Here is a 21,238-nt window from a genome sequence, read left to right as displayed (position 1 = left end):
AACGACACTCACCACCGCTACCACAGAAGGAGAGAAGACCAACACCGCGCGCATCCTGCATCCCCTCAACCTCGACCGACTTCGACCGCCGACCTGATCTCATGTCCCTCTCGCGATCACCCTCTCCCCACCCGGGCGGAGGGTGGTCCAGCCCGGGCCTAGCACCCGGCAGTGGAACCTCCACCCCGCGCGGATACTCTCCTAACACACTTTCCCCGGGCGGGATTTCCTGGGCCACAGCGAAAGCGAAAAGTGATGAAGTGCGCAAATACCCGTCCTTCTCGACGCGCAATGGCGGTTTCTTCTCTAGACAGAAAAACAAGCTCTCGGCCCGGTTGCCTAGCTTTCGGAATCAGGATGGTGACACTGGTTATGTTGACAAGGATTCCTATCGTGCGCAATGGCGTCCTGGGGGACGTGGAGTGTGGGGGAATTTGGGAATATTAAGGAGACGGGGTAGAGCTCGTGTGGTTGTGTGGTTAGTTCTTTTGTGGCTTGGATATCTATTGCTTTGGTCTTGTGAGTTCATTCTATTCCCTTGCGAGTCGAGTTCATTCGTTCTCTTTGAGCGACATGAGCTGATGGTTTGTTTTCCACTCTCTTTTAGCTTTCGTACACTTATACCGACGATCACCACTGGGTGGAGGCAAAAAAGTGGTAATTATTCTCGGATCTAATACCGAGGGCGGTGTTATGGAGTGGAAGGGCGCGCGCGAGTGGGCTATCGAGCGCAACAGTATTTGGAATAAGAAACGATATGCGCAGGAATGGGGATACGAGCTCGAAGTCGCCAACATGCTCGCCAAGAAACGGTACTCGCACGAGTGGCGCGAAAGCTGGGAAAAGGTCGATGTCATCCGTGCAGCTATGCGGAAGTACCCAAAAGCCGAATGGTTCTGGTGGCTTGACCTCAACACCTGGATAATGGAATACAGCACCTCATTACAGCATCACCTACTTAATGATCTGGAGTCCCACGTATACCGCGATATCAACTATTACAACCCGCGCAACCTCACCCACCCATTGCCTGAGTTTTACCTTGATGAGCTAGGCCGTTCTCTGGAGGGGGATGGAAATCCAGCTTCGCTCAATCTGCTTCTTACGCAGGACTGTGGAGGGTTCAATCTAGGTTCTTTCTTGATTCGACGGTCTCTTTGGACTGATCGGCTTCTGGATACTTGGTGGGATCCTGTGATGTATGAGCAGATGCACATGAACTGGGAACACAAGGAGCAGAATGCGCTGGAATATTTGTATCAGAGTCAGCCGTGGATCCGGGGTAATATGGGCTTTTTACCTCAACGTGCTATTAATGCCTTTCCGCCTGGTGCTTGTGGAGATGAGGTCAATCCAAAAATTCACTATCAGCAGAAGGATCGCGATTTGGTGGTTAATATGGCTGGATGCATGTTTGGTCGTGATTGTTGGGCTGAGATGTACAATTATCGCGAACTGAGCAATCGGTTGAATCGACGATGGTGGGGATCTATCACAGGTGCTTTTGGGGAGATTTACGAGCGGGTTTTCCCTAGTAATGATGATGACTAGGGACTGGAGTCCGGCTACTCTGAGCTTTCTTTTTCTCTTCTACTTTCTTCCGGCCCAATTTCGTCTCATGTTCTGCTTCTGGTTGTTCGTGTCTTTTTCTTTCTTTCCTCTTTCTCTTACGCTCTTAAAGCATTTTAGACGGTCACCATTGTACGATACAAATTGCTAGGTTTCATGGGTTTGTATATTCGGCGTTTCTGTGCATGGTTGCTTGCAGCATCTGGTGTTTGGATGGTGGAGTCGGCATCATGCAAATTACGAATTGATTTTTTTTGAATGGTTTCCCTTTTTTTCTTTTTCATCGGTATAGTTTCTAATAAGCAACAATTTAAACGCCCCTAATCCTAAATCTCAAATTTGTAATCCATACTGTACTCATTGATTAAATCCTCTACTTGCCCAAAGCGTCGCTGTAAATATCACGTGATCATGTCAAGAAATGATGACACCTCAGGCACCAGCATCTTCCTCCCCTCCACCGCCTTCATATCACCCAATCACAATCCACCTAATCCAACCTCCAAAGCCATCGGATTCGACGGCATCAATCCCTCAGCGCAACCTCTATCCCCACATCAGCTCACAACCCTCAATCCCTCTCACCACCAGGGATACCGCTCCTCCTCCTCCTCGAAACCCCTTGTCAGCCCGATTAAAGCCACAATGCCTACCCCCAGTCTGCGGCGTTCCTCGCCAAGAAGCCCACTGTCGCCCCGACCTACGAGGGTGTCGATTTCGAAGACAATGTCGCTGTTCACAATGCTCGTGATGCTATCATTCGTGAGCAGTGGGTGCGCTCTATGATGTCCCGACTTGTTGGTGAGGAGCTTGGAAAATGTTATGCGCGTGAGGGTGTGAATCATCTGGAGAAGTGTGGTGTTTTGCGAGGTAAATCTTTCTTCAATTGGATCTGTGCTTGGTGAGAGCCTGGGTCAATTGGGTTGTCGTGTTTTGGGTTTTCTAGGGTGTTCTGTGCTAACTTGCTTCTTTCTTACAGAGAAGTACTTTGAGTTGCTGAAGGAGCGCAAGATCAAGGGTTACCTCTTCCAGGAGAAGAACCACTTCGGTGGTGAGAAGGCTTAAATGTCTGCTTGCATTTTTCTTTCTTGTATGATGATTGGATGGGGTGAAAAAACATTTACCCTCTTGTTCAGTGCTGCTGTTGCCGATTCCGGGGGTTGTGAAGTTAACATGTCTTCGTGGTTCTGTTTGACAGGACGCAGAAGTGCTTCTTGGGTCACGGACTGCCAGGTGCTGATGGGTTGATTTGAATGCTTTGGCTATTCCGTTGCGTTGGGAATGCCTGAGCATGGAAGAGACTTTCTCTCTCTTTCTATAACTGTACATATAAATATCATTGTCTGGTCAATTTCATTTTGTTCACCACGTGCATCTACGGTTTTATTATTTATCTTACGTTTGAAGCTTGTTATATGACATGGTGACAAGCTTGAATGTCTACTATTGTCTAATATAATCACTTTGATTGTGTACGTAAAAGCATTGCGTGAGGATATGGACTTGGTTCAATTCAACAATAGGCCAGAAGGAGGAACTGCCTATGTACTGGATTTCTACTCCCACTTCTTGACTTTTCTCTTCCGGATCAGTGCTTAGTCCTTGCCGCTTTTTGTTTACTGAGTGAAACTGAGAGTACGCTCATGAGCGCCCTATTCTGATTAGTAAGTATTATATAAATGTACTGTTCTGCTCACTGAGTATTACCTGATATTTATCTGAGCGGTCTGATCTACTTACTGATCCTAATCTGAGTGTCCTGATTTGCTTACTAAGTCTAAACTAAGCCTAGGGGGAAGGGAGAGGTGAGGTTTTAAGGCGGTGGAAGGAGGCAATATTGGATGATGTGCTCACTTGTTTACGAATTGGATCTAGTCTGGATCGGTACTGATAGATTCTATAAATCTAGGGCTGAGATTAATTATGATGAACAATGAGGTATACAAAAAACCCGAATATTCTAGGTGGTGCTATTAAGAGGTTGAATTTTCTAGCTGCTTCTGGTGATTTTCTGAAGTTTCTAAGATTTAAATGGTGAATATTATGATCAAATGCCGAGTATGAACAAATACCGGCCTTGCTGTTTGAACTAATAATGGAAAAAAAAAGGTATTGAAGATCCTGATTAGGCAGTTATATATATGTATTTATTTAATGTTGGTACTGGTACTATATTTCTAATGTGTGCTTAAAGTTTATTGAATAATGTAGATGTATGTGTGAGTACCTTAGTCCTTGATTATGGCCAATTATTCTGAAGAATCTCCTTTTAATAGGTGTGACAATAGCTTTCGCTGGACTACTTGTTTCTTGTGGCTTTATGTAGCTCTAGTTGCTGCTAGTAGGCTAGTTTCTTCGACTGCAGCTGTTGTGATATCCTCCCTGCTTGATTGGTCTGCTCTATTATAGTATTGCTCTCGATATGCAACAAAATATTGATTATCTTATCTAGGGCTTTTCTTAGATCGGCGACTGTGGGAGCAATAGGTCTGTTTGAAGTCTTTCTTGTTAGGATTGTTCCTATTGTTAAGCATTTGTGTAGGGCTCTATTCCCTTTGATATTGAGAAGAGATATATCTGTACCCTGAGAAATTAGAAACTGAGTTGTCTTAGTTTGGTGTAACTTCCTACTTATGAGGTGTAATGCTGTATTCCTATTGATGTCTTGTTGGTTGATGTCGGCACTGTGTGAAATAAGTATTTGTATTAGAGAGGTGTTGATAGGACCACCCTTTAGGTAGTAGTAAGCTATCTTATGTAGTTATTATTGTCGGCCAATCCTGTGTGTGCCCCTTTCTCCAGTAAGAACTTTACTATATTATTGATGTGTATGTTTTGACTACAGCGGGTGTGACTGTATACGGTGTGGTGTAAAGGAGCTATTCTTTTGTTATCCTGTGTATTGATATTGCTACTGGAGTAGAGTAGCTTAAGGGTGTCGAGAGTACGCTTGGTAATTTTCTTATCCGGGAGCTAATATTCCTATGAGCCTGGGCCCGCGGCTGCCTAGTGAAGAGGTAGAAGCCTATAACTGTTGTGGTAAAGTAGTTCTTTAGAGGCAATTTTTCTACTGTGGTTGAGAAGTGTCTGTAGAACTTCCGAGTCCCAATATGTACTGCTAATGTGAAGCGTAGTTACGCCAGATGCATCTCCCCTGTTCCCATAAAGTCTGGATGTAGTGTTGGGTTGGTACTCTTCCCTCGCGTGTACGTTAGCTCCTTACTTAATAAGTTGTTTCACCAGCGCGGGCCTAGTTTGTGAGGAGGCTCGACCGAGAACTGTTCTATAGCAATACTTTGGTTGGCTGCTATCTTTAAGCGGTTTAGTTGCTTGAGCAGATGTATTACTATCGAGGAGTAGACAAATCAACTCTTCCGTTTAGGTAGTGCGGTTACTTACCTAATGGTAGTAACCTTTAGTTAGGAGCCTCGATTCTGTGCCTATATAGGGGCAAAGAATCTAAACATCCGGCAGTTGCTAGTAGTGCTTTATAACAATATATCTGGTTGATATAGACTGAGCTGAGGGCCGGTCGACTGTCTATACTCAATCGAGCTGTCTCGATTTGTGTCTCTCTGTATGCTACAGTCAGCAACGAGCACCCTCGCTGATAGAGAGGTAGACATTTCTAGTTGGTATTGTAGTAGTCTATGAGAACGCGGAGCAACTCTGTATATCCCTGCGACGCGACAATACAAAGGGGGTCATCAAACACTTTCTGTTCTAGGTCTAAGCGTGGGGAATAGATAGGAAGATATTGTTTTAGTCTGGGGATATTATTGTAGCGAATGATTGTAGAAAGAAGGTGACTAAGGTCGTTCTCGTAGAGTTTGGTACTGTGTTTGTCGCGGAGAGTGTTCTTTGCGGATTCCCGGGGATTCTCATCCTATGGAGCGTCAAATTTGCTATAGGACATGACTTGAATTTGCGGCGAGATGAGGAAGAAGTAAGGAAGAAAACATTAGGAAATGACGGTCCTTAAGAAAAGAACCACCCCCACTGCCTAGGTGCTCGGGCTGTCCTGCGGCCATTCTGTTTTTGTGACAAACGGCCCCACTGCTGTAGTTACTGTCATTCCAAGGTTCAATTCAAACCTTGGAAGGTTTCAGTACTGGTACTGCTGGCCCCAGCCCTGGATACCTAGGTATTTATCTATAGGGATAATATATTAGAATATACTAGGAAATAACTATCCGAAGCAATATTGAAGAACGACTCCTCGGATACAGTAAAGCTTCACTGTATTCAAGTTATTCATTCGTACCGACTTTGTCTCTAGGGTCGCAAGGTCCCTTGGCTGTCATGATCCACGGAGTTTAGGGATTAACTTTACATATGATTTATTGTTTTTATAATTCACTGCTTAAATCTTTGAATTGATTGCTTTCGTCCTTGAATGCGTTATCTAGTGTTGACTGGTTTCAAGTTTGTGTAATTGGAAGACATTCTCCTACAACAATGACTATATGGCGATATAGCTAACAGTTTGCATAGGATAATAACAAAAAACCACCAGTCCAACCCAACCATTCCACGTTCACAGTCATACATATATTGTTTCAAATAATATTTAATCTTTCGTATACCACTTGCTTCCTTTCCAGTGCATGAGGACGGTGGGGAAGAAACTAGCAACCATGATCATCGCAGTGACAACGCCAGAACTCTTCGCAAGTCCCACGCTGTCAAACAAATCAGTGAACCTATAGAAAGGAGGTTAGTATGATCTAAAAAAGGAAAAGAAAAGGAAAGAAAAAAGGAACGGCAATACTTACCAGAAAGGTCCAATAAATCCCCATGTAGATCGAACAAAATTGATAAAAACACCAACACTCCCAGCATCCTGGGGATAAGTATCAACAGCATATGTAGTCAAAACAGTAGTAACGACCTGATTTCCAAATGCCGCAATAGCTGTACCAACCACCGGCTTAACTGACCACTTCCCCACCGAAGCTTGTTCGGTACATACCAAGAACACAACCATTCCAGCAATAGTCAACAAGAATCCAATGTAGCTCAGCCAAAGCCGGAATTCAGGCTCGGGTTTCCGGCCAATACTACGCGCACGTCGATTCATCCACATATCAGACATGACACCGCCGAGTTGTTCGCCGAGTAAAGAGCCAATGATCAGACCTAGGAATTGTAGGCCGAGTTGCTGGGCGTTGAGCTCGAACTTCACTTGTAGAAGTTGGGGTACTTCGACGGAATTCATGACGGAGGCAAATAGGAAGACCATGGAGTATGCGATTGTAGCGAGGAGGACGGGGATGTTAGTAAATAGGGTGAGGGGGTGGATGAATTCGGACATTTTGAATGGGGTTGAGTCGATACGGCGGAATGATGTATATTCACGCTTGAATGCGGAGGACTCGGCTTGGACGTCAGCGCCGATGTAGCGGGTTTCGGGACCGAAGAAGATATATAGAAAGAATTGGACGGCGTTGGTCTATTTGATCATTAGCTTTTTTTCTTCCTAAAAAATAGTATGAATGGGAAAACCGACAATTGCCAGAATCCAATAGATCCAGCGATACCCGACGCGTTGAGCAACAAAACCGAATATAAATGGACCAACCGGCACACCCAGAGTCACCATTACAGTCCAAACACCCATATAACGTGCTCGCTCATGTCGGAAAAACGTCTCTGTCACAACGCCACTCCCAATAGCCATAGCGGGGGAGATAAAGAATGCTACCAAAGCACGACAAGCTGCCATAGAGGCATAGTCCGAACTTTTTGCGCAGCCAATATTGCACACGCAGCTGAGGATCAATGATAAGAGGAAGATCGGGCGTCGGCCGTAGCGGGTAGAGAGAGGTTTCCAGAATAGAGGAGCACCGCCTAGAATGGCGATTTGCAATGAGGTGAGATAGCTGACTCTTTGCAACGAAACACCTACGTCTAGTGCGATGTCTTCGTAGGCGCAAATGATTGCTGCTGCTGTGAATGTACCCATGCATGCGTGGAAGGCGACGAGACTTAAGTTGGTTACTTTCTGCATATAGTGCGTTAGTGAATCTGTATGGTGTTTTGCGTTTTTTTTTCTTCCTCTTTTGCTTGCGTGGGTCGTCCCGAAGAAACTTCTCCTGTTCTTTGTTTTTTTTTTTTTTTTTTTGCTTCTCCCGAGTAGCGAGTAGATGGTAAATTTTCTTTTTCTTACCTTCCAAGCCGGCCAGTTGTAAGGATCAGCCGGATCCATGCTAGGAGTTGGATCAAGATCAATCGTGCCATGACGTGCAATCAAGTAGGACTTGTGCGACTCCGATAGAAATCTTGTCGGATCGGTCCCGCCCACATCTTTTTCTTCCACGAAATTATCATGGCCCTTATCGAGCGCCATATTATGAGCGGGAGTTGAGGCCGCCATTATGGACGAGAAGCGTGTTAGAGAAAAAGAAAGAGAGAAAGGAGCGAGAAAGGAACGAAGAAGGGTGTACAATACGCCGTTTACATAGGGGGGTAGTTTCAGGGTCCTGCCGATCTAGAAGGCTCGCGTCGGTCATTTCCACTCCGGGTGATGGGGCCGTTGTAATTGTAACCATGGACCATGATCGCCGAGAACACGGGCAACATGAAGTCCGGAGTAACGAGGGGTAATCTGGAGTTTACAGTATGGGGATACATGAAATCTGGGGGTGAAATGGAGTAATGGAGACGTTGTGGAGTTGGTTTGATGGTTTAACGTGAAATGTGGAGGTTTTCCGGTAGTTCATATATCCCGTTAATGCCGGTGATGCTGTATTGTTGATGACAGGTGGATCTGAATAGACTCGGGGGACACCGTCGGGCGAATGAGTGATCGGCATACGAGGAACCCGGGCTCGGACCAGCCGAGATCCAAGGCTCCATTGTTGTTGAACTGCCGAAGCATGATTCCGGGGGATTGATTATTGGATGGGAGCTATTATTTCTAAATATTTCCCCGGTTTTGAACGGGATAGATGAGGTTAAAGCTCGGGGGTTGTTAACGCGATCTACTATGTAGTGGAACATTTGAATACTGTATAGTAATCCCACACGAATCTGACAGCGCCGTCAAGGCATGATATATCCACTATATTATAGAATAGGCATAGAACAAACATAAACAAAGATCAACAAGCTCAAGATTCTTGCCGAGATCATCTTTCACCCCGGATACGGGATCGGAGTCTGGGGAAAAGTGGACATGTAGACAGCAATTGACAGGTTGACTGATATCCACCTTCTATTGCGCAATCCCGACAGCCGATTAGTGATTCCAACTAGGCTTAGTGCTGGGTCGAATCCAGTTCAGGGCGAATCAGCTCTCGTTAAATAGCTAAACAGAATACCGTGTACATGATACGCTCGGCATTGGGACTGAGGATGCTCGGAAGTACAAGTCCGCGGTATTTCTAAACGACGGATCAGCCATGTCCAATAAAATGGTACTAGAAGTTCAAAGTCTCGACTAACAAATGGGTAAATAACAAGTTGAAATCATCATCAATTAAGGCCTCGTAAGACAAATCCGTTCTTTTCCTGGGCCACACTGGTGCCTATTGATTGACATGAGTGGCGCACAATCTCCGGATGAAAGTAACACCCATGCTCAACGGTACCCCCCAGCTGCCAGGATCAGGTGTCCACCCTTGTACCGAATAGTCGGGATTGAGGTCTGTGCTGTAAGATACACGTTTGATGAAACCAACATAACAGCCGAGGTCGTCAATCGTACGGTATCATGGATAGGAGGTAGGTGGGGCTGCTTAGTCTAAACTGCATCTAGCTCTCTTCAACAAAAGCTAGCGGAATGAATACGTTGACCCGCAGTTAAAGGTATCTTCGTCGGACTAATCGAGTCCATGGGAAGTTCCAGACCGCGACATGAAGGTTAGTCTGGTCGTGGACCCTTCAACTGACAGGTGGCTGGCAGTTGGGGTTGAGCAAAATCAGATTTGACTCAGATATGCGTACTTGGGTCAATGGAATCACAGCGACCAGGACAAGTTTCCGCCGGAGTTTCCGTGGGATTTCCTAACGAGAGGGTTAGTCAATTCGTAGTCGTACAGTTATTCACGAAAGGGTTTGACTTACCCGTTTATCATCACAACATCACAACACAAAACGGAATATTGAAATATTACCCATTCTATGATCGTCCATTTATTGACAAATGCGTGATGTCTGAACCGGTCGTGTCTGACTCCAAGATGTTCGCTCGAGCGGGAGCACCAATCGGTCATATTCATCCACCTTCACACTTCCATCGCATCTTCAGACAAATGACTGGGCGCACTACTGACTCCAGAAGTATCACTGGCGGGGCTAGCCGGCGCCCGCGATCGTACTTGCTGCCCCCATTCTTGAATACTTGGAACACCACCTTCAATAACGATAGGATGTTCTTCCGCACCCTTTCCAAGCACTGTCCCCGCGTATCGAGACTCTTCGCCCGTCTTACTGTGCTTCTTCTTCAAGGCAGTCAGGTAATCCTCCTTCTCGATCGCGTCAGGATCAACCATGTCACCTTCACTTGGGACAAATCCAGCGATACGTCGAATCTCGCGGTGTGCTGGGCCGGTGATCCAATCGATCAGGGATTCAAGGCCACGCATGTCCTCCTCACTCTGCCATTCCTCTTCCCATTCTCGTAGTTGTGGTCGAATAGCACCTGCATCTTGCAGGGCTTGGTAAACGTCTTCAAGGACGGGTGACGGGTCTTCTGGGTGGGCATTGGCTGCATGTGCGGCGGTAGCGTTTGCAAGGATCATAATGTAGCGCGATGTAATATCTGAAAGCGATTCAAGTACGGACGGTTTGGTTGAATGAAAACCCTGAGCGCGGAGGATCTGGATGATGGGAGGACGGAGGAGAGCAATGTGGAGGTTTTGGCCAGACATGGCGGATTAGGAGCTTAGTGAGATAGAGCTTTCTCAAAGTTGAAGATGTAATCTTAATTATCTTGATTCCTGGGGTGTGAATATCACAAAAGGAATAGAGATGAGTGAATGGAGTAGGTGAGGTGAAAGAATGGTAAGAAGCTCGGAGCTATTGCAGAGCGTAGAAAGAAACGCGGAATCTCCCAAGGCGGAGAATTCAGTCACCCGCGACTTGCTACATCATCCAACTCCGTCTCCTCGCCCTCGCCCTCGCCCTCGCTCGTTTACAAAGACCTTCTTTCCCCAACTTATTCACGCGTCGATAATTTCTCTATCTGATTCGGAAACTACGCCTGTATTTATTGGCGCCATGTCGGATACTCCGCGGCCAACTCTCAAGCTCAAATTTGGGAAGAAGCCCAGCGAACCCCCGGCCCAACCGACACCTCCCCCAGCTGAACCTTCACAACCTAAACTTACGTTGAAAATCGGCAAGCCTAAAACGCAGGCGCAGCCAAAAGCTCCAGCAACCGAGGAAAAGCCCAAAAAGAAGAAGACCACGACAAAGAAGCGACCTGCCGATAATGCTACACAACCAGAACCTGTCCAGGACCAACAAGGCCCCAAACGCCTGAAGCTAAGCCACAAGAAACCCGGACTACAATCAATCAGAATCAAAAATCGAGGCGTGGTCGCTCATCGACCAGTCGGTGTAGGCTATGACTCTGAAGCCTCTGATACGGAAGCTGACCCAGCGATCGAAGAACAATTTATCTTGCGCATGCTACCGGGCGAGGATTGCGAATATCTTCGCCAAGCGATCAACGAACGAAAACTTGGGAGTGAGTTTGCCTTTAAGCCCTTGAATCGAGAAGGACGACGTGCGGTTATGACGATACGCGATAAGATGTATGCTGCATCCTTGGTGGACCTACCCTGCATTATTGAGGGCATGAAAAGTTGGGATCGTCGTGGTTGGTATAAGTCAGCGGATATTTGCCAAATGTTGTTGATACTTGGTCAGGTGAAGTCTGAGCAGGAAGCGCTAGAGTATCCTCTCCCCGCTGAGATCGAGCAGCCAGATGATAAAACACTACACTATCCACATGGTGTTGCGCCACCATTAAAATGGGTCCGCAAGCGTCGATTCCGTGATCGTGTCAGCTCTCGCACTATTGAGCAAGTTGAGAGGGCCGTGGACGAACTGATTGCGCAGGATGAGACTTCGGTTTTCCCACCCCGATTCGAGTTGGTCGATAGCGCATCGCTAAATCGCGCGGAAGAATTCGTCGAAGAGGATGAATTTGAATACTATGATGAGGAACAGGATGCAGAAGGAGAGGCCGATGATTATATGGGTGACTTTGATGATGACCTTGCCGCTGAGATGGAAGCAGCTTTGGCTGGTGAAGATGATGCAACTGCTATGCCTGGAGATGCCGACCAAGCAGAGACACCCTCGGCCAATCCACAAACAACACTCGATGGACCGCCTGAAGCAGACTTCTCGGATGAAGACGAGTCTGAGGAAGGTGGCGATGATGCTGCTGATGATGACGACGACGAGGACGACTTGGACGATGATCAAATAGAACAGCAGCAGCAGCAGCAACAGTCGCGTGAAGAAATCGCTGAATTAGAGGCGCTCATTCGTACCGAAACCGCGCAGTGGGAGCGAGTACAGAACTTGATTCTACGAAACAAGATGGGCCGACGTATCCAAGAATTGAAGAAAGATCTACAATTGAAGAAGGTATCGGCTGGGTTGAGCGACGACGCCGATATTTGATACCATACATAAGGCCGCAACCCTCAATCGAATACGCATTTTATCCTCATGAGTATTACATGCAGTCCATGAAACTATATCTATCTCACTTATGGGAGACAACCGAGTTACCCGTTGCATCCTTAACTGCCTCCTCCACATCCAACTCCTTATCCCGTTGCAGCTTGTTTTGTCGAACAGCTTCTCTCTCAGCAACATCATACTCTGGCTCTGGGGGACTGCGCCCAATTTCATCGCCCAAAAATCGCTCGTGCTCTACCATTTTCCGATCCATGTCGGCCGCAAGATCCCGCTCTTCCCCAAATCCAGGATGACCAGGTCCATGAGAGCTCCCAACAGACCCGGCATGTGCACCAGCCTGTGCACCATAGAGGCCCATTCCCTTCCGTTTAACCGAATCTGCAATATATCCCTCTGATGGTTGTTGCTCCACTCCATACTCCAAGTCGACATCTAGAGCATTTTGCATTTGTTTCTGTTCCAACCGGTGCCGCTCATCAAGGCGAGCACGAGCTTCATCGCTCGAGGGTTTCGAATGAGCCGTGCGCTTAATCATCGGAGGATCACCGTGGTGTCTTATCGGGGCAGTTGACTCCCGTTGCTCCCCTAGTGTATGCGACACTGGGTTTGAAGATTGCGCGTACGCCGCTTGTTTCGGCGGTTGTGCGGGTTGGCTTGAACGGTTGCGAGTATCCATATCCGAAAGTCTTATTCTTTAATGATTTCGAAACTCTGGAAGAATCAAATTTTGTTTAAAAAAAGGCCAGATATTAGGCTGTTAATATTGGAAGAATGAAAATGAGAATCAATGATGCGCTTTGTGTTGAAGAGCTTGTTATTGTATCTATCTGATAGCTATATGACGTCAGGTCCACTCGCAGCCGGTTCTGCCACTGACTTTGTACCATATATTCCTGCAAATTAATTCCTAATATTAAAGCTGAAGGATAAATCCACCCTCTAGTGATTATACTCAGTTATAGGAATCGTAATACGCGATCTGAATACCAGCCGGCACCAATTTCCCCTTTAGTGTAGATGATAGAGTTTTCCCCGCCGCGAAAGTCAGCTCCAACTTCACTCTGTCAAGAAATATAGCAGTTTGAACCGTGACATCCCCCGTCATGTCTGATTTGCCAACTCTCGTCTTAGTACCTGGATCATGGCATCAGCCAGTATGCTACGACAAGATTGTGAAACTCCTCCAAGAACAGCACAAGCTGAGATGCGCCACCGTGACTCTCCCTTCAACGCTAGATAACCCATCTGCCACATTCAAAGACGACCTAGATGCTGCACAAAAGGTCATATCCAATGAAATAAGTCAAGGTCGTAATGTCGTTGTCGTGGCTCACTCCTACGGCGGCATGGTAGGCAATAGTGCTGTCAAGGGCTTCACCCGACCGAAACCCGGAGATCTCACAACTACTCAAGATCAGTCCCAGTCTCAATCAACAGGCTATGTGATCGGCATCATTCTCATAGCCTCCGGCTTTACATTGACCGGTCTAGCCTTCATGGATCCATTCCTCGGCCACCCACCACCAGCATGGGTTGTTAATAAAGAAACCGGTTATGCGGATATTGTCGTCTCTCCTCGCGAGTTCTTCTATCATGATGTACCTGACGATGAAGCGGAGTTCTGGGTCTCAAAGCTTACCACGCAAAGTCTTAAGGCTTTGTTCGAGGGCGCGGAATATACCTATGCTGGATGGCAGGATGTACCGGCTTGGTATATTGGTACCGTTGAGGATCGAGGATTACCTGTTCTGGCGCAGCGGATGAACGTCGGCATGGCGAGGGAGATGGGAGGTAAAGTTCAGCATAGAGAGTTGCAGACGAGCCATTCTCCGTTTTTGAGTCAGCCTGAGGCGACGGTTAAGATTATGGTGGAGGCTGTTGAGTCTTTCACGGGGATGTCTGTGGCGACTCAGAGTAGTGAAGATGCGGAGCCGTCGAGGGCATTGATTACTGTTCCGGGGGCTAGGGTTTTGCAACCCTTTTCTTGGTTGAAATTTGGGTTACCTCTTGCTTTTGGTCATCTTTTAGGAAGGGGAATTGTCATTTTTGGTTGGGGGCGGAGAGCTTGGAGATCTATTTTCAGTTCGCGCTGAATTTTACGGTCTACATGGATAAGTTAATGGTTGGAGAGGAGATTTATAGTTCATAGTTACATGTATCATCACCAAACACAATTCCACTCAAGTAAAGCATTCAAACATCTAGTTTCAAGTAGAAGATTCGCGAGGCGCTTTACTCGTCTCCGCCTCAAAGAATTCCTTCAATATCGCGTTCACCTCATCCTTCGCTTCTAACTGTAACCAGTGGCCATTTTTGTTCACGCCTTTGATGGTCAACCCATTCGCAAATTCAGTCGACTTGCTTTCACTGGCTGAATACTGGTCTACGGTTGATGATGGAAAGACCATCAGCACGGGACATGCAACCTGGTTAGGCAATGCAGAATCAACCTCGTCCTGTTCGTTCATATTGTACACCAGTGGGTAGTACCATTTCAGTGCGGTACCATGATGGCCTTGAAGGATCTTTTGGTGTATGGCTTTTTCCTCAGGTGAAATATAGTCTGCAAGTAGTGCTTGTCTATCCTCTCGAAGCCAGGCTTCCATAGATCCGGTTGGGCCCATATGGTCGTCCCACAGATTTGGCTCGGCAGGATAAAATAGCGTGAAAAAGGAATCACTCTGTTTACGAAAAATCCATGTTAGATTTTGTTCAACTTTTCGTCATGTCATGGATGTGTTTAAAGACTCACATGCTCATCTAGTAGTTTTCCCGCGTAATCTTCGATGAATAAACGAAGATATCCGAATTTCTCCTTCCCAAGTAGATTCTTCGTCATTGCATTCACGGCATCAAGATCAAAATGTGAGCCCGGTCTACTGTATGGTACACCTATAAACGTGCATGATAAAAGGCGCTGAGTGAGATAGTTCGCTAGGCGGGATAACAAAATACTGCCTATATCGTGTGATACAGCATGGACGTATTCGAGTTTCTCATGGTCTAGGATTTCTGAGATCTCAGCTACCATTTTCTTGGCCTTGTATTCATCTGTAGATGTGGGTTTGCTGGTTCCGCCGTAGCCGAGTAGATCGGGTGCAAGGACTCCATAGCCTTCGTTTGCAAAGAAATCTATCTGGTGCCGCCAGTCATAGCTTGAGGAAGGGAATCCGTGCAGAAATAGGATTGTTGACTTGTCGGTTTGGGCGGATATGTATACATATGTGTATGTGTGGCCGGAAGAGAGGCTTAGACTCTTTGCATTGGCGGGGAATGCGATGTCTGCCATGTTTCAAATAGGAAAATGGTTTGGGTTATTCAAGGTGTGGTAAAAGAAGTTCACTTCGTATAGCTGAGCTTGATCCTGATCTTTCCTGCGATGGGTGGGCCATCGAGCCTATTTATGCTTTTTTGAACGACTCGGAGACTTTTCGGAAACTAATTCAATGGGGCCCCGGGGGCGGTTTGCGCAAAATGGTCCAGATAAAGCATGTATTTCGATAGAATTGTGACTGGTTTTCAAATATACTAGTAGAATATAGAGAATTTGAGGAATGTAAACAAAGTCTTGTGTACAGACTACCTTTCCAAGTAAGGACTTCGATCGTGCCCCACTCTTTGTATTGTGAATTTACTTTTTCGATACTATGGAGTTGCTAAATAGGTTTTTTTTTTGGCTATAAATGTAGCTAGTTCACTTAATACCTATTTGACCTGGCATAGTTGACATGGGTCAGGTAAAAAATGAAATCTAACTACTCATACTGCTACCACTTCAGCCCGAGCTGCTTGCCCCAGTTAGGTAACCTGCGTGGTACGATTTAATAGCCCAGGCTAGCTATTTCGGTCCCATAGCGGCGAAAATAGAGATCTTACACAACCTCACCATGATATTCATATTTTATTTCAAAGAAAGAAATAATTAAATTTATTATATTGGCGCGTGACTAGCCACACCCGGATCACGGTCTCTGCGCTTGTGGGGGCTCCCGGGAAGCCTGATCGTCAGAATGACCACTACTACGACTACTAGTACCAGTGCAAAACCACAAATTAACAATTTTGTTACACCTGGGCAATTTCCTAGGCCTCCGTGGCAAACAAAACAGGCAAATTTGGGATTAATTGATGCTCACGGGTACATGGTGCCAAGGGTCTGTCTCATGGATCTCCACATCTGGCTCAGGCTGCTGTTTGTCACTACCGAATAAAGATCCTATTCAAAGTATCTGGATTACAATTACTTGAGACTTGCTATTTTGAACCTCCCATAATTTCCTATCAATCACAATCACGTAGGGCTGGGCATCTAACTTTTATGGAGAACCTTAATTGGCTCACGCTGAGAAGTTTCACTACACAGTTACTACTCAACACTAACTTGAAGTCATTTTGCTGTTGCTATACAAATAATGTAATTTCAAATGGCATGCATCCACTGACATACACTAGAGTACCCATATAGGCTAGTTTATTTGTTCAAAACTTGGAATTGAACCCCGCGACCCTCCGACAAAACATATTACAACCTTACCGTTGGTTGCAAGGGCCCTCTCAAGACTCGTAGTTTAATGTTGCAGCGCTACTGGAATCTTCAACTTTCAAATAGGCAGCTAGAGCCGAAATGTAGAGTAGTCTCTTAAGCATGCAGATTATCGTGAACTCGGATCTCCGACGTTCTTCCGTTGACCGCCAAGAAAGGGATGTGTGTCTTGCTGTGACTAAAGCGCTTTATGCGGCTGTTTCAATTGCATGTAAGGGCGAAGAGATTTGACACATGCATAAGATCTGAGAGCAGGAAGTTAATGCTAAATGATAGAGATGGTTAGATAGCAAAATAAGTTGACGAGGCGTCCGAGGGAATTTCTTGTACCATCTTGTACTATAAGGGAGATAGTGTCGCAATCATAATCACAATCACATTCTTTTTATCTTCATTTGCAGCGAAAGTTTCCGGAAGCCCCAGCTGCCCCACTATCTTAACCCTCTCATCTGGTTATCTGACGTCTCATGATCCGAGAAGATGGGATAGAGTATATTGTGATTCAGGGGCGACTCAGGGGCATGCACATCTCAGGTGAATCACCCCGATTGGGTGTCGGCGGGGGACCCGATACATACCCCGCAGCAACTGTGGAGCTTCGTCTATGCAGCATTGCAACTTGGTCCCAGAAAATGACCAGGAACGTCACATTATGAAAGAAACAGTCTCGTTTTTCAGACATCGAACCTGCAGGCCATGGTGCCGCGTGGGAATTATAAAGGAAGGAGGATCCGCCCAAAAGGAGAATTCATAGAATTCATCTTCAACACCTCATCTCACCTGTTTGGATCTATTACCTCCAGCTCTGGAGCCCACCAAGTCGACCATGCATCCCACTTCACTCCTTGGACTCCTGGCCTTTGTGGCCGCGGCTTCTGCTATGCCGACCCACAAGCGATCCCATGCTGCACACTCGTCAAGCTCTATTCAGAATTTAAAGAACAAGATCAAATATGTTGTTGTTTTAGAAATGGAGAATCGCTCATTTGATAATTTATTGGGTGGTCAGACGCTCAAGGGTCTTGAAAACCCTATAAATAACGGGCCCTTCTGCAACCCTTATAACGTCACCGATGATGGGCAAGGCATAGTCTGCAGCCAGGCTAAAGATATGGACTCTATATTGGATGACCCTGATCACACGGTGACGGGAAATAATATTGAGTTCTACGGCACCTTCACTCCAGATAATGATGCCATCTCAAGCGGCGAGTTAACTGCATCTCAGAAAGGGTTTGTGTCTGAGCAGCTTCGCATGTATGATGGGACCGATGTGAATAGGACAAAACTCGCGCAGGAGGTCATTAACTACTACACTGAAGATCAGTTGCCAGTCCTGACAAGCTTGGTGCAAAACTATATTACTTTTAACCATTGGCATTCAGATCTCCCCGGGGTAAGTCGTGACAAGGAGCTATGAAAGTCTCCATTTATAACCAGATCAATGCTAATTATCAATATAGCCAACTGCTCCAAATCGCGCCTATGTGCTTTCTGGAACATCTGCGGGCCACGGCACCAACGACGATGCTTTTGATTCTGATAAGCACGGCCTCACCCAGCGCAGCATCTTCCAACAGCTCAGCGAAACAAACCGAACCTGGAAGAATTATATCACAGATCCAGCAGAACAAATGGCAGACGCACTATTCTTTGACTGGACCTATACCAGCGACAACCAGGGACTAGCTGCACCACTACCCGACTTCTATACAGATGCAGCATCTGGCCACCTACCTGATTTCAGCTTCATCGAGCCGTCCTGTTGTGGCGTTGGCACAAACTCGATGCACCCGACAGGACTCGTCTCAGATGGTGAAGGCCTCATTCGAGACGTGTATAATGCTCTCCGCGCCAGTCCTGCTTGGAACGAGACACTCTTGCTGCTGACATTCGACGAGACAGGCGGTTTCCACGACCACGTCCCACCACCTCTGGCCCCTCGTCCCGATGACCTGACATATACCGAGAAGGCTCCAAATGGCGAGAATTATACTTTCTCCTTTGATAGGCTTGGTGGTCGCGTGCCGACACTCTTGATTTCGCCGTGGGTGGGTAAGGGTCTAGTTGAGCAAAAGGGGACTAACTCGGATGGGGAAACGGTGTCGTACTCTGCTTCTTCGCTGCTGAGAACACTAGGGTATCTGTGGGAGTTTGACCCATTTACCCCGCGTGTTAGCGGCGCGGCGTCTTTTGATCATTTGATTCAGCGTACCAAACGGACTGATACACCTGCTTCGTTGCCGAGTCCGTCACCCTTTAGTGACTCGCTTAAGTCGCAAAACACACAGCAGCAGATCAGATAAATTCACATGCTCGATAAGCTTTTTTTTAAGGATAATTGTGCCGCGCCAATCGTAGAGTTGCACCCGCTGTTTGTGATACTGTAGATCCGAACTGAAGAGGTACTTTGGCTTTGACCGTTCCTGGTGACAAATCACAGATCTTGATCTGGTCATCTAGGGAGCCTGATAAAAAGCACGATATTTGGTCAATTCTCTAGGATTTGAAATGGGGAGAAGATCTTCTTCTGCATTGGGGATTCACTACAAAGGTAAAATTGGTCTTTGTGTGCCACGGACGCATGGACCCTTTCACACGCGACCTTTATCCCGTAGGGCGGAGGCGATTTGATCAATCATCAGGAGTACTGGTGGATCCCATGATTGCAGAACAAATACAAATACAACTGCATCTGAATCCTTCAAGGAAATCAGGTGATATGTTAACATCTTGCGCCCTGCGGTAACTATTGTAACTAGTCTCTAGCCGAACTTTTGACTTTGAATTTCAATATATTCATTTCATTACGATTCAATGCAATTCAAAAATGAATCAGCTGTGGATTTCCGTCTCACCTCACCCCTTGTCTCTTTCATCGCCGTCGCAAACTACGTCATTCGGATGATCTTTCCCCGAAGGTGCCCATTTCGGTATTTTGATTTGTGAGGTTCTCCAGATTATTTAACAACTTATCCCTTTCAGATCGGCGATCTAGCCAACTGATCTCTCCTTCCCGCGAAATTTGCGATTCCGTTGCCTTGATATCTCATGCATGAATCTTCATAAGTGCCATTTGCTGCTTGACTTTGTCGCCATGTTTTTGTTCGTTGTTGCGTCTTGCCTTGCGCCTTTTGCCCATATCTCCACCATTTTACCAATGTTTGAGGACGGTTTGTATTGTTCTTCACAATGAAAAGAAGCTGGAAACATTCCCGAAGTTCAACGGGATTGCGGTCCTCGATGCTATCTTACTACGTGTGTCACAGATAGCCACAGGAACTTGAACTTGTGCTGTGGCCTATGATGAGACGCTTGGGAAAAGGGGTCTAGTATAGGATGATTTACTACATGATCTACAGCCATTCACTACTGGTCTTTGATCGAAAGTTTGCCTGGTAGATCAATGATCGATCGGACCCGGGTTCTCGTAGGTTTTATTGATATGTTCGCCATCATGGTGTAACTTGGAGGTTTGACCCCGGCCAATCGGAGCAGAGGCATTTAAATGTGGTGGAATACATTACTTTCTCAATTAGAATATGAGATAGATTCTAGATCTCCGTTACCTATAGGCTGACACTATACGAAAGGTTCCTCGTCGTTTATTTACTGTATATATGCGCTAATGAGCCCGGAGCCCAAGCCTAGTAATTATTAAATTGAAGCCTGGTCTTATCTGGAATAAAGGCTATAGAGCCCCACATAGAAAAACCTAATTTTGAACGACTCGGACTTGCTACCCATTTGGCTACCATATATGCCGTGTAACCTTCTACGCATCGTAAGTATAGGCGATCTCATGCGTGGCGTGGCTGATGGTGAACCCATAGTGAGCACATATTCTCCCACTGCCAACAAATATGGCTTGAACGAGTAAAAGGAGCCCCTCAAGACAAACACATAGATCTTGCAATTTTACTCGAATAGGCACTCCGCAAATGTATGTGTCCTAAAAGAGAAAGTATGATCTTTTTAAAGTGACTAGGAGGATGTGCACTATCGGAAGCATTATCTTTGGATACTACTTCCAGCCCACCACAATCATCTTTCAACCTAGACGAATGCGTTTGTTAGAGGTGTTATCTTACGAGTCCCGCCGATTTCTTAAATAGGACGTCGCTGATGATTTCCGAAATCATCCTTGTACTGATTTGGGTGAACTGCAGAATGGGTTGGGTGTGTGTTGTAACAGATAGCTTCGCAGGTATTATCGGAATATGAGAACCGACAAAGACCAGTACGAGTATATAAATATTTATAAAGAGAGCAAAAGGTTTAATGAAGAGCATCTTATCTAAAACCATATATTCGTCAATCCCTCTTGCCTCATGTTTGTTGTTCCCATTCGGCCATTCAAGTTTCTCATTCAAAACGAAAGTATGATTCTTACTGACATTGATACTATTTGGAAAATATAGATCGATCTCACTTAAAAGCCAATTGTAGGAAAATGGAGATGTT

The 21,238-nt window shown here is 46.0% G+C and overlaps 9 protein-coding genes across 9 annotated transcripts; 5 read left to right on the top strand and 4 right to left on the bottom strand.

Annotated features, from left to right (window-relative positions):
- Positions 1-101: 101 nt before the first annotated feature.
- Positions 102-1,551, top strand: N7478_008756 (putative alpha-1,6-mannosyltransferase subunit; the record flags this gene model as incomplete). Its single annotated transcript, XM_056924970.1, has 2 exons — positions 102-393; positions 608-1,551. The coding sequence occupies 2 exons, from the start codon at positions 102-104 to the stop codon at positions 1,549-1,551; spliced, it is 1,236 nt and encodes a 411-aa protein (XP_056777696.1).
- A 442-nt stretch (positions 1,552-1,993) lies between these two features.
- On the top strand, positions 1,994-2,634 carry N7478_008755 (putative NADH-ubiquinone oxidoreductase 12 kda subunit; the record flags this gene model as incomplete). Its single annotated transcript, XM_056924969.1, is given in 3 exon segments — positions 1,994-2,193; positions 2,210-2,439; positions 2,549-2,634. 3 exon segments carry the CDS (start codon positions 1,994-1,996, stop codon positions 2,632-2,634), a joined length of 516 nt encoding a protein of 171 aa, XP_056777695.1.
- A 3,505-nt stretch (positions 2,635-6,139) lies between these two features.
- On the bottom strand, positions 6,140-7,945 carry N7478_008754 (putative MFS multidrug transporter; the record flags this gene model as incomplete). Its single annotated transcript, XM_056924968.1, has 4 exons — positions 6,140-6,272; positions 6,345-7,021; positions 7,079-7,573; positions 7,739-7,945. The coding sequence occupies 4 exons, from the start codon at positions 7,943-7,945 to the stop codon at positions 6,140-6,142; spliced, it is 1,512 nt and encodes a 503-aa protein (XP_056777694.1).
- Positions 7,946-9,797: 1,852 nt separating this feature from the next.
- On the bottom strand, positions 9,798-10,442 carry N7478_008753 (Bromodomain associated domain protein; the record flags this gene model as incomplete). Its single annotated transcript, XM_056924967.1, has 1 exon — positions 9,798-10,442. The coding sequence occupies one exon, from the start codon at positions 10,440-10,442 to the stop codon at positions 9,798-9,800; it is 645 nt and encodes a 214-aa protein (XP_056777693.1).
- A 349-nt stretch (positions 10,443-10,791) lies between these two features.
- On the top strand, positions 10,792-12,210 carry N7478_008752 (transcription initiation factor TFIID subunit 7 family protein; the record flags this gene model as incomplete). The annotated part of the gene is made up of 1 exon (XM_056924966.1): positions 10,792-12,210. One exon carries the CDS (start codon positions 10,792-10,794, stop codon positions 12,208-12,210), a length of 1,419 nt encoding a protein of 472 aa, XP_056777692.1.
- Positions 12,211-12,295: 85 nt separating this feature from the next.
- On the bottom strand, positions 12,296-12,907 carry N7478_008751 (uncharacterized protein; the record flags this gene model as incomplete). The annotated part of the gene is made up of 1 exon (XM_056924965.1): positions 12,296-12,907. One exon carries the CDS (start codon positions 12,905-12,907, stop codon positions 12,296-12,298), a length of 612 nt encoding a protein of 203 aa, XP_056777691.1.
- Positions 12,908-13,334: 427 nt separating this feature from the next.
- N7478_008750 (alpha/beta hydrolase) lies at positions 13,335-14,324 on the top strand (the record flags this gene model as incomplete). Its single annotated transcript, XM_056924964.1, has 1 exon — positions 13,335-14,324. The coding sequence occupies one exon, from the start codon at positions 13,335-13,337 to the stop codon at positions 14,322-14,324; it is 990 nt and encodes a 329-aa protein (XP_056777690.1).
- Positions 14,325-14,438: 114 nt separating this feature from the next.
- Positions 14,439-15,520, bottom strand: N7478_008749 (alpha/beta fold hydrolase; the record flags this gene model as incomplete). The annotated part of the gene is made up of 2 exons (XM_056924963.1): positions 14,439-14,912; positions 14,984-15,520. 2 exons carry the CDS (start codon positions 15,518-15,520, stop codon positions 14,439-14,441), a joined length of 1,011 nt encoding a protein of 336 aa, XP_056777689.1.
- A 2,080-nt stretch (positions 15,521-17,600) lies between these two features.
- N7478_008748 (uncharacterized protein) lies at positions 17,601-19,080 on the top strand (the record flags this gene model as incomplete). Its single annotated transcript, XM_056924962.1, has 2 exons — positions 17,601-18,170; positions 18,238-19,080. The coding sequence occupies 2 exons, from the start codon at positions 17,601-17,603 to the stop codon at positions 19,078-19,080; spliced, it is 1,413 nt and encodes a 470-aa protein (XP_056777688.1).
- Positions 19,081-21,238: the final 2,158 nt, after the last annotated feature.

Source organism: Penicillium angulare (genome assembly GCF_028827245.1).
Source record: "Penicillium angulare strain IBT 27051 chromosome Unknown utg000005l_segment0_segment0, whole genome shotgun sequence".
Taxonomy (NCBI): Eukaryota; Fungi; Ascomycota; class Eurotiomycetes; order Eurotiales; family Aspergillaceae; genus Penicillium; species Penicillium angulare.
This window is presented reverse-complemented; position numbering and strand designations above follow the sequence as displayed.